Source organism: Myotis davidii, unplaced genomic scaffold, assembly GCF_000327345.1.
Source record: "Myotis davidii unplaced genomic scaffold, ASM32734v1 scaffold370, whole genome shotgun sequence".
In the NCBI taxonomy this organism is placed as follows: domain Eukaryota; kingdom Metazoa; phylum Chordata; class Mammalia; order Chiroptera; family Vespertilionidae; genus Myotis; species Myotis davidii.
In genome coordinates this window covers 3,706,354-3,718,159 of record NW_006288615.1, presented here as the reverse complement: position 1 = coordinate 3,718,159, position 11,806 = coordinate 3,706,354, and the positions used below count along the sequence as shown (strand labels likewise).

The 11,806-nt window shown below is 56.3% G+C and overlaps 1 protein-coding gene across 1 annotated transcript in view; it reads left to right on the top strand.

Moving 5' to 3' along the window:
- The window catches only part of NGEF (neuronal guanine nucleotide exchange factor), an 82,585-nt gene extending 71,434 nt beyond the window's left edge, over window positions 1-11,151 (top strand). The window contains exons 8-15 of the mRNA XM_006760438.2: window positions 1,260-1,389; window positions 2,556-2,630; window positions 4,808-4,897; window positions 6,190-6,353; window positions 6,891-7,046; window positions 8,020-8,099; window positions 8,763-8,867; window positions 10,185-11,151. Coding sequence (XP_006760501.1) covers window positions 1,260-1,389; window positions 2,556-2,630; window positions 4,808-4,897; window positions 6,190-6,353; window positions 6,891-7,046; window positions 8,020-8,099; window positions 8,763-8,867; window positions 10,185-10,375 — 991 coding nt within the window. The 3' untranslated portion in view covers window positions 10,376-11,151. The remainder of the gene's footprint in view (window positions 1-1,259; window positions 1,390-2,555; window positions 2,631-4,807; window positions 4,898-6,189; window positions 6,354-6,890; window positions 7,047-8,019; window positions 8,100-8,762; window positions 8,868-10,184) is intronic.
- Window positions 11,152-11,806: the final 655 nt, after the last annotated feature.

Sequence of the window (11,806 nt, the reverse complement as noted above, 5' to 3'; positions counted from 1 at the left end):
GGGGGTTCCATGTCACTAGAGAAATATTGATCCTGAGACGGTCGGCTGTGGTGCCCGTTGGACCTCTGTCCAGCTGTGCAGAGCTCTGTGAGGTATAGAAAAGAGAGTTTGAGGCCAAGAGGACAGCTTGAGGCCAGGATGGCAGGAAAGTGATTTGAACCAGAGACAAAACAAGGATGGGCAGGAGGAAGTCTCTTTGGTGGCTACCCAGCAATGCCCTTGAATTTCTTGCTAATCTACCCATTTAGGAAATTTTCTTGGCATTTCAGTTGACAAAATACTTTTTCAGTCAACTTGCCTCTTTTAAAAATGTATTTTTTTTTTATTGATTTCAGAGAGGGAGGGAAAGGGAGAAAGAGATGGAAACATCAATGATGACAATCATTGATCGGCTGCACATCCCCCACTGGGGATCAAGCTCGCAATCCAGGCATGTGCCCTAAACCGGAATTGAACCCAGGACTCTTCAGTCTGCAGGCCAACGCTCTATCCACTGAGCCAAACCAGCTAGGGCTCAACTTGCCTCTTTTGAATCCTTTGCATTTCTATGCCAGGCGTCGTGGCAGTGTAACCAGGGATGTGTTCTTAGATGGGGCATGCAAGAATTTGCTGGGTAGTGACATGTGATTGCCACAGTTACTTTCCTGGGCCTGTCTGTCAAACCCTGTTTTCTATTTGGGATTTGAAATTGGGATTGGAGGGAATCAGAAGCCAGCTTTGAGCACTGACGTGAGAAGACAGGCTTCCAGGAGGACAGGAATCCAGGTATCACAATGCCCACAGGTACACTGGTGTGGCTGCAAGTGCAGACTATTTGGGCTCGAGCCCCAGGCAGAGGGTCCATGTCCCTCCAGAGGGCCTGAGTCTAACTCCAGCAGCAGTTTCCTGGCACCCTCGTTAGCTGCAGGCCAGCTGTGGACCTGGCCCAGGGCCGAGCCCAAGGTGCCTTCACCTGCAGGAGGAGCACAGGTTCCTGGCAGTGGCCTCCAGCTGCTGCCTGTTCCTGTCACTACGTGGGTTCACCCCGCCACGGGTTCCTGCTGGGTAAACCACCCGGCTCTGCATCTGATCCATAGACTTGCCCTCCCACACGCAGCATATTTGGCCAAGTCTTCGGGGGCCAGGCATGTGAAGCCGCTACTTTACATTAAAATAAATAAATAAATCAAGCAACGGGCGTTTGGTGCCCGTGGGCTGTCTGGTTCCTGCGAGGCTGTGGGTGGGGAAACAGAGACTTACTCCCGTGTCTGTGTCCCCAGCCAGGAGAAGGCGGCCTTTCGGGAACTGATCGCGCAGCTGGAGCTCGACCCCAAGTGCAGGGGACTGCCTCTCTCCTCCTTCCTCATCCTGCCTTTCCAGAGGATCACACGCCTCAAGCTTCTGGTGCAGGTACTGCCTCTCCCACCCGACCGGCAGGTGGGGCTTGTGTATACTTCTGCCGCACACTGTTTCCTTCGGGCATTCAGTCTGTTCCACAAGCCCTAATTAAACTCCTACTGTGTGCCAAGGAGCTTGGGTAGGAGAGATCAACAAACACACAACCAGGAAGTGGTCATGGCGATGAGGACAGTGAAACTGGGTAACATAATTGGGTGCCTTCCTGGCCACTGCCAATTGGAGGGTCAGGAAAGAGTCTCGAATGAGTGACATTTAAGCTGAGAGATGGCTGACAGGCAGGAGCCATTCAAGTGATAGAACAGCTTATGCAAAGGCCCTGGGGCAGCCAGGTGCACAGACAGGAAGGCCAGTGAAAAGCTGGGGGAGTAGGAGGGTAGTGCGTGTGGAGATGTAGGCAGAGACCAATCAAGCAGGAGGTCTAAGAGGCCAGGTAAAACATCGGGCTCTGTCCTCAGTGTGCCAGGGATTCACCTGACCACACAGAGGCCACCATGAGGAGAGTAATGGGCAGGAGGACAAGAGTGAAATGGGAGAAAGGGACCGAGCTGGTCCAAAACCATAGACACAGGACTGTGAGGCAGAAACCATGCAAAGTTTGGAGAGCAAAGCAAAAATTGTAATCTATAGGTAAAGGCAACGTGAGCATCATTTTTTGATAATTCAAGAGAATTTAACAATTAGAAAACAGACATTTTGATCAATAAGACCAAAATCAAGAAAGCTTTGGGGGGGAAGCCCCTGGCACCTGCCATGAGCATGGAGCTCCCCTCGGGTCTGCATCACCTCCGGTCCCTCCCTGCTGGACCTGTCCTCCCCGCCAGCACCTGGTCGCCTCCTTTGCTTTGATGTTTGCTGTGCAGTGAGGTGCCAGGCTCTGGATTGGCCCTCAGGGTTAGTCCTCATAGGAGACTGACCTGTGCTTACCAGTTTAGAGCCAGGCAAGGCGTTGAGTCAGGATGCTCGGCCCCCGGCCCAGCTGAGGGTTCTGCCCTCTGTTGTCCCCTGGTAGGGTTGTTTGTATGTGGGTGTGGGTGTCACAGCAACAAGAGGCTGTTTGGACTGGTCCAGCAATGAGGCCACCACTGCAAAGGGAGGGCGGGAGCAGAGAGGGGAGGAATGGCCGTTATGAAAATTCATGCCGACTCTCCTGTGCTCAGAACATCCTGAAGAGGGTAGAGGAGAGGTCTGAGCGTGAATGCACCGCCTTGGACGCCCACAAGGAACTGGAACAGGTGAGCATGTGTCCTTTCTGTTTTTCCCAGTAAATTGCTTCCTCGTCCACTCCTGCCTCCCTGCTCCTGCTCCCTCACGTGCCGGTGTGTCTTTAGGAAATGCGTACTAATTTAGTGTTTGGTTTTGGAATCCAAAGAGTCCCTGGGTCAGGTGTGTCCTGTGCAGAGAGCACGCTGTCTTCCTTCTCCACCCCGACTGTTGATGACGTGCGGGGGTGGGGCGGGCGGGGGGGTGTGGACTGGCAGCAGCCCAGCGCTCTCCCCATGCTGACCTTGGCGCCACCCACAGGCCTGGTGCGCCTGTCAGCTCCCTCATGCAGGCATCTGGGGCCCTGGGAGGCCCCACACTTGTCCTTGCCTGTTTGCCGTATCTTCCCTCCTGTGACTCTCAGGGGCTGGGCTGGCTCTCCCGAGCCTGGTGGATGGAGCTCAGCCCGAGCCCCTGCCTCCACGGCTTCCCTGTCTCTCAAGCTGCAGCTGCCCTCGCTCTATGAGAGGACTCAGGGGCCTGCCCAGCCCGGGAGTGGAGACGCCATCTCTGCTCCTGACCCTGGAGAGAGCACTTCCTCCTGGCAGTTGCCCGCAGAGTAGAGCTTGTGCGGGCGGGGCCGATGAACGTGCTGGTCTCGCGTGCTGGGCTCACGTGGCTCCTTCTTGTCTAAAGTGCTGTCACCAGTGTGTCAGCTGGAGCTGCGGGCCAGTCCTTGGCAGCCGTGTGGGGCTGGGGTGGCCACTCTGACATGCTGGTGACCCCGCAGAGGATAAGCGTGGGTGCTGGGAAGCCCTTTCCACGCCTTGTACCAGAGACAGCAGCTCTGTGAAAGGAAGAGCCTCAGTGAGCGTCTGATGGTGGTTCCAAGCCACACTGAGCCACCAGGACTTTGGAACTTAATGCAGTGGTTTCTCCGGACTCGCCTCGTGTCCCTTCTCAGACCAGTTGGCCACCAGAATCCTTCTGGCAGTTGCACCCTTTGCGTATCAAGAAACAGCACCCTCCTCCCAGGCCAGTGGGGGAAAGCGGGAGCCTTGAGCAGGCTGGTTGGGGAAGGCAGTGACCTCGGGGTCAGGCAGCATCTTCCAGACCCTGTGCTCACCTCTGAACGTACATACCCGATCAGACGGGAGTTTATTACAGCCCCACGGGGCAGCTGAACACACTGGGTCACAGAAGATGAGTCCAGTGACCACCGAGGCCTGCGAGAGGCCCAGGTGCCCCAAGGGGTCTTCCTACGGTCAGAGACCGAGTTCTACTGCTTAAGTTCTTTTCTACTGTCCTCTCCCTTTCCTGTCCTTTAACGGAAGTTATACTCCTATTCCTCATAAGTTGCTCTTTTTGCAAAGGTTTTTGTCTAATGTGTAAAAGCAGTTGATGCTCGATACAAAACATTTCAGATGGTGCTCTACCAAAACACTGCTGACATGCTGGTGTTGCCCTCCAGACCTTCCAAACAGGCACATGCACACCGATTGTATTCTTTGCAAAAAGGAGATTGTGTCCTACAAGCCAACATTGCTCTCCATTTTAGCGCATTTGTAAAGTTACTGCAATTTTTAATGATTTTAGAGAACTTGGTAATACGGCTATATTAGCAGTAATCAATTCCAGTTGGTGGACATTTAGGTCGATGAAGGTTTTTCTTATTCACCTGCAGGGAACGTCCTAGTCCACACATCTTTGGACACCGTCCTCATTCACAAATCCTGAGTGCCTGCTGGGCGCCGGGCTCTGTTCTAGACACCAGTGACCCAGTGCAGAAGGTTTCTCCATAATGAGTTCCCAGAAGTCCCGGGAACTGCAGTTTTTAGACCTTTTGGTACCTAGAATGCCTCCCGGGAAGGAGGGGGACCCTCACTCCCCCACAGTGTGCGACAGGTCTCAGTCCCCACACCTCGCCGGCCTGCAACCTTGCCTTTTCCAGTCTGACAAATGACTAAGGACATCTTCCTGTTTAAATGTGCTTTCTAACAGCCTGACAAGTTTTCCCACTTTGCCTTTGTCCCAGAAGGTGCTAGAGAAGGGAGCGCCAGCCTGATTCAGACTGGCCGCTCAGTCTCAGCTGTGGGCGCGCTGTCTGACCACAGCGATTGTTCAGCCCTCTGGGGCCTGAGTGGCCAGCCGGAAGTGACCGGGGACAGTGGGCTGCAGGGGACCTGATGTGTCCTGCTTTACATTCCAGGTGGTAAAAGCATGCAACGAGGGCGTCAGGAAAATGAGCCGCACGGAGCAGATGATCAGCATTCAGAAGAAGATGGAGTTTAAGATCAAGGTGAGTCCTCACCCATCTGCGTGTCCCCATCCAGCCCAGTTGGTCTGGAGCCTGGGTCTCTGGCCAGGATCCTCAATTGGCCACTGCTGGTCTCAGTGCAGTGTCACCTCCCAGAAGCTGTCCCTGAGCCCCCTAACTGGAAGGCACCCCCCGGTCCCCTAGTCGCAGGTCATCACATGGGCCTAGACCAGTGATGGTGAACCTATGACACGCGTGTCAGAGGTGACACACGAAATCATTTTTTTGGTTGATTTTTCTTTGTTAAATGGCATTTAAATATATAAAATAATATCAAAAATATAAGTCTTTGTTTTACTATGGTTGCAAATATAAAAAAATTTCTATATGTGACACGGTACCAGAGTTAAATTAGGTGTTTTTCAAAATGCTAACACGCCAAGCTCAAAAGGTTCGCCATCACTGGCCTAGACTGTCTTCTGAGAGATGGTGGGCAAGGAGCTTGCAGCCACCTGCTCTCATATACTGGCTGTGTATTTACACCAAGTACCTAAAAGGGAGCAGCCCAGGGATTCTTAAAGCTGGAAGGTTTGAAATTCCGAGGGAAGTTACCAACCTTCTCCCCAACTTTGCATAAAGATTCAGGCATCAGTGAACCTCAGGGCCTGCATTTTTGGTCTGTGGACACATGAACATGCAGTGCCCACCAAGGGTCCCTGAGGTCGTGCTGGGTTTGGGGCTGAGCCCCAGTCGAGGATGCAGACATGGCCTTGCGAACCCCTACATATCTTCACCTGCCAGGCTGAGCCGGGTGCCAGGATCCTGCCCCTGAGCCACGAAGTGGGGACCTCACACAACCCAGTTCTCTCCTCTCCTTCGGAACTTGGCCCCTGCTCTGGTTCTGCATCGCACTGGCTGAGGCTGGTGAAGGGCACACACACACACACACACACACACACACAGGTGTTTATGTGGGCACTTCTGTGTGTGTGTGATCCCTTCACCAGCCTCAGCCAGTAGTTACACGTAGATACACTTAGACACAAACACACATATATAGAAGCATGCACAGATACGGATGCAACAGATAATTCACAGTTGCACACACAGGCACAAACACATACACAGCTGTACATATGTACACAGACCCACACACACACCCTGCCCTCCCGCGTTGGCCTAGGACTCGCCCCTTCCTCCCACCGGCACTGTGTGTGCTCTGGGCCCAGCACAGCCCTTGCACGCTGTTCCTCGTGCTCATTACTCCTCTGAGGGCCCTGGGGAGCCTCGGGCAGGCGTAGGCACAGCCGTCTGACACCGCCCCCCTCGCCTAGTCGGTGCCCATCATCTCCCACTCCCGCTGGCTGCTGAAGCAGGGCGAGCTGCAGCAGATGTCAGGCCCCAAGACCTCCCGAACCCTGCGGACCAAGAAACTCTTCCAGGAAATTTACCTCTTCCTCTTCAACGACCTGCTGGTGATCTGCCGGCAGATCCCTGGGTGAGCACCGGGCACTGCTGGCGCTCGGGGGTGGGGAGGGTGAGCATGCTGTCGGGGACAGCCCAGGGAGGGCACACGGGGAGATGGTTCCCTATGGCCTGGGGAGGCCGGCAGGATGTGCATGGAGCTCAGGCTTTCAGTCAGGTTTAAGGTCAGCTCTGTTCTTGTTGAGCCTTGGGCCTTTGGGCAAGTTAGTTTAAAACTCCTGGGCTCAGATCCCCCTCCTGCTGAGTGAGGCTTTTATAGGGATATGGAGAGGCCAGCTCAGCGCCTGACACACAGTGAGTGCTCAACAGAGCAGCTGCTGTGGTGTTGTCCGGTCCCCCAGCCACACCATGGGAGGGGTTTGAGGCAGGAGGCGGGGAGTGGGGGGGCGGTCGGAGGGGGGGAACAGGAGTTCAGGTGGGGCCTCCCGGAGATGGGGGTGAGGAGTGGCAGTGGTGGGGCTGGTCCTCCTGGGGGCCAGGGTGAGGTGTCCCCAGAGACCCCTAGGCTTCCCCGGGATCTACATGCCCGCCTGCCACCCTTGGTCCCCAGAGACAAGTACCAGGTGTTTGACTCGGCCCCTCGAGGCCTGCTCCGCGTGGAGGAGCTTGAGGACCAGGGCCAGACGCTCGCCAACGTGTTCATTCTGCGGCTGCTCGAGAACGCAGACGACCGGGAGGCCACCTACATGCTGAAGGCATCCTCTCAGTGAGTGCCCACTCGTGTCACCAGCCCAGGGGGAGCAAGGCTCCCGGGCTCAGCACTTGGCCCGCCCAGTTCCTGTTCCTCCCACCCCCAGACCTGTGATGAGCGTTTCTGTCCGGGGTTAGTCAGGTGTAGCATATTGCTGTGTGTGTGTATGTGTGTGTGTTCACACGTGTGTTCCCTCAGAGCCTCAGATGGGGACGTGCCCTCTTTTCCAATAAGATATTGTAGAACCCTTGGGCCAGGCTGACCAGCGAACCGTCCTTGTGTGGCCTAGGGCCCATTTCATCACCTGTCTGAGCAGCCAGGCTACTTGCTCTGTTGCCCAGGGCTCTGAGAGGTACAGCCAAGATCAGTGAGAGGAGACACCCTCTTACCCCCACAGTCACAGGTTCCACCCTGTCCATCTAGGTCCAGTGTCCAGTCCCCACTGCATGACATTGGCCTTCCCCAGCTGACAGATTTTTAAAAATTAATGGGATGACATTGGTTTGCAAAACCATACAGGTCTCAAGTGTTACAATTCAACAAAACATCATCTGCACACTGCATCGTGCTCCCACCGCCCCAGCGCAGTCTCTTTCTGTCCCCACCCCTCCACCTACCCCCACCCCCCTTTTGGCAAATCCCTTCACCTTCTTTGTTCCAGTGTCATCCCCCCTGCCCCTCCCACCCCCCGGCACAACTGACACTGCTGACAGGTCGTGGCTTCTGGGCCGCTGACCCCTGCCGAGCGTGCTTTCATGGGTTAACTTTGGGGTTTGCACAAGGCTCACCTTCACCAACTGACTTTGTAAAGTGCACGGGGGAGATTCTGTCAGGCTCCCCAGCCTCTCGCTGATTTCTGGGCGCCTGTCCTGCTGGAGCCCTGAGCCAGGCTCAGGACTGAGTAGCAGGCTTGTTGGACACTTGACGCCACACCTCTGTGGGGACCATTGCTCTGCGGTTGGGGCATCTGTCCTCTTCCCTGTCCCAGGAGTGAGATGAAGCGCTGGATGACCTCTCTGGCCCCCAACCGGAGAACGAAGTTTGTTTCCTTCACGTCCCGGCTGCTGGGTAAGTGGCCCTCTGGGACCAGGACACCTCTGGGCAGGACAGGGGAGGCCTCCCTGGCATCAGCCCCAGATGCTTCCCGAGCCCATCTCCCCAGAGGCCTGTGTGGCCTCTAGGATGCCCACTTTGACTGCCAGCTGCTAGCTTAGTGCCCAATGGGGGCTATCAGTGTGCTGATTCCTACAGACACTGGATGGTGACTGAAGGAGTGTCGCTTGGAAACCAGGAGGAGTCTGGGCCCAGGAAGGCAGACGCCCATGTTCTTTGAGGTTGCCAGTTGTCTGAAAACCATGCAAATGCAAAAGGGCCCCAGTCCAGCTGCCTGCTAGCAGCTGCCCTGTGTGACAGTGTCCGCCGTGTCCTGAGCATCCCACACTTGCTCCCAGGGCCTCGTCCAAGCTCAAGAAGGCCCTTCTGACGCCTCGAATAGGAGCCCTCACTGCCCGTTCAACCCTTTATGGGTGGAATGTTTTATCCGAGTCCCAGCTATTTTCCTCTCATTTTCTTTGGAGCCAAACCCCCTCCCTCAAGTGACTTCTCTTCAGTTGCTGCAAAACAGGCAGCACATCCCTACTCACTGCAGGGCAGTGTGTCCCTACTAACTGCAGGGCCGTGTCCAGGGTTTGCTGGGTGAGGAGAATGTGCCACCTCCCTCCCTCCTTTCAGACTGCCCCCAGGTCCAGTGCGTGCACCCATACGTGGCCCAGCAGCCGGATGAGCTGACGCTGGAGCTGGCGGACATCCTCAACATCCTGGACAAGACGGAAGACGGTAAGGCAGGGGCTGGGCATGTTGCTCACTCGTGCACCCAGGACTCTGCACCCAACTGGCACCAGGCCCAGGTGGAGAAGCTGGTGGATGGGTAGCCGAGCCCAGGGCCTGGCACGTCTCTGCTCCCCTAGACCTCTCTGCCCATCCTGGCTTCCCCAGCTTTTCCTCAGCCCAGGGAAGGTGCTTCTCCCAGGGCCTCTGCTCTCCTTCCCCCAACCCACGAGGTCCGCCTCCCCTTCACACCAGGCCCAGCCTGAGCACCTGTTCTGCACCTTCCCCTCGATGGCCCTGGGCTTGGCCCACCACCCTCACCCTACCTGTGACCCTAACTCTAACTCCATATTTGCCACAAGCTTCCAGGTGAGCCTTAACTACCAGGCTCAGAGCCCTGTGTAGGCCAAGAAGCCACCCACCCAGCTCCCACCCAGCCCTGTCGACGGTGTCAGCACCAAATGAGGTTCCCTCCCCTCCCCTGAAAAATTGGTCCCTTATTGCTACATCAGTTGTTCTTTATCAGAATCCCCAAAACGGCACAGAGCATCTCCCCTCCCCCAAGTCCTCCTCCCCTTTGAGGTCCTGGCTAGAAGGCCTCGGGCTGGTGACCTCCAGGGGATTGCTGCTGGTCCCAAACTCCAGGGCCTCACCTGGCATTGAAAGAGTATTGTTTCCCTCCACCCCCTCCCCCAGAATAAAACAGCCCAACAGCCTTCCCACATGGCCTGCAGAGGGTGAGCACCAGGCCCTCAGAGCCCAGGTCCTTGTCCTGCTCTGGGACTTGCCAGGAACCCCGTCCTGCAGGTGATCTCTGGGGGAGGGGGACAGCCAGGGCCCTGTGCTGGGGTTGGCCAGTTCATGACAGCCACCCTCAGCTGACCACCAGACCCTCGGGAGGCTCAGAGAGGGATGCCCAGCAAGAGGGCGATGTGACATTCCAGGCCCGGGAACCACCAATTACTCATCACCCCCACCAGCCACTGGGATGCCTCTTGCTTTGGGGAAAGCGCTTGGGGTCCCCTGCCTCATGTGGGACAGCTTATGATGACTGAGTGCTTGGGAATGGGTTCCAAAGGCAATACATTTGGGACACACTGTGGCACAGAGCTAGCTGGTTCTGTCACAGCAATGCCCACATACTGTGCTCCCTAGGAGGGTGTCAGGGCGGTGCCTCCCCAGAATATGGAGGCAAACCCAATCTGAGGGTCTCCGGCAGGGGCTCGCTGAGCAGGCTCCTCTGGGAAGGCCCACTGGGCTCCTGTGCCAGCAGGAGGGCTCAGCCAGACCCCTGTAGGAGCTCCTGACCCGCCCCTCCCTGTGCAGGGTGGATCTTTGGTGAGCGTCTGCATGACCAGGAGAGAGGCTGGTTCCCCAGCAACATGACTGAGGAGATCTTGAATCCCAAGATTCGGTCCCAAAACCTCAAGGAATGTTTCCGCGTGCACAAGATGGATGACCCTCAGCGCAGTCAGAATAAGGACCGCAGGAAGCTGGGCAGCCGGAATCGTCAGTGACACCCCTCCCCCAGCCCCCAGTCCAGCAGGGGGATGTGGGTAGGCAGGTGGGAGCTGGGCCTGGCAGGCAAACGCACTGACCGTGGAGGGCACTGGGGGAAGGTGACCTTGTGCAGGAGTCACCCTGACCCCTCATCCCGGCCACGTGGTGAATGCTCACATGTCTTGGCCCCCTGCTTGCAAACTGGAAAAAAGGGTGCCCACATCTTTCCTCTGATGCATTTGTAAATGAGAAATGTATTTTAAACAGTATTACACCACCTCTCCCTCTTGTCTCTTAGAGGGGGTGGAAGGGGACTGGCATGCTCCAGGGGCCTCCCCCCAGCACTGAAAGAACCCCAGACCCAGGGTGTCCCTGGCCCAGGGCAGGTGCAAAGGTGATGATTGTCACGAACCCCTGCACGTGTCCTTCTCTACCCTGGAAGCCATTAGAATCCACCAGGCATGCAGATGGACTGCCCTTGCCTGATGAGCTTGATGAGGGGCCCTGGGTCTCTAATTTACAAGACTAAGAGACCAACTGCCTCTGTCTGCCTCTTCCAGCCTCTGGCTGCACGGCCAGACCCTGCCTCGTGGCAGGCCTACCAGAGCTTGGCAGAGGGCCCGTGCCGCCTCCGGCTCCCTGATGGGCTGGATGTAACGTGTCTTCTGGCCCCTTAAGGAGCCCAGGTATTGTAAGGAATGAACTAGTCACTGCATCCTGATCAGTTGTGGTTCCAAGAAAAGCAAATACCATGTTTTGGCTGCATTAAAAGAAGCATCATGTATAAAATAAAGAAGGTGAAGTTCTTTTTTATTTCCCTGCTGCACACAGGAATGAGGTGTTTGGTTTGGGGCAGGGAGAGAGGAGCCCCCTCCAAGGTCAGTGGAGGAGGTATATCCTGAAGGAGGGGGTTGAGGAGGCCTCTAGTGGAGAAGGGAGCAGCAGGGTAAGGGCCTTCACTTGTTCAAGGACTCCAGAAACAGAAAAGGATGTTTGAGGGAGTTGGAGACGCCCTTCTGCCGCAGTGAAAGTGAGAACCGGGGTTTGGAAGACCACAGTGGGACTGAGGTGTCAGTGTGTGGCAGTCCCACAGGGAATCTGACCACCAGGCACGGGGCTGGGGCTTCCTACCTGGCCCATCCCTGGCCTTGGCCACGTCTTCCCACCTGTGGAGGCAGTAGCCAGTTAGCCAGAGGCTGCAGCTCCTCCACCAGCCGAGCTGGCCCTCAGCCACCCCACCATCACCCCTGGTTCTGTCCTGGAGTGTGGACGGGCCTGAATCTGACTACCCAGCCCCTGGCCTAGGACCATGCGCTTTCTGCCAGGACACACCGTCCTCTGCACCAGAACTGGCCCTTGATTAGAAGCCCAAGGTTTAGATCCAATGGGGCTTTGTGGCTTCTTCTCACAGGCCACAGCATGACTCGGGGCTCTTGAGACCTCAGATC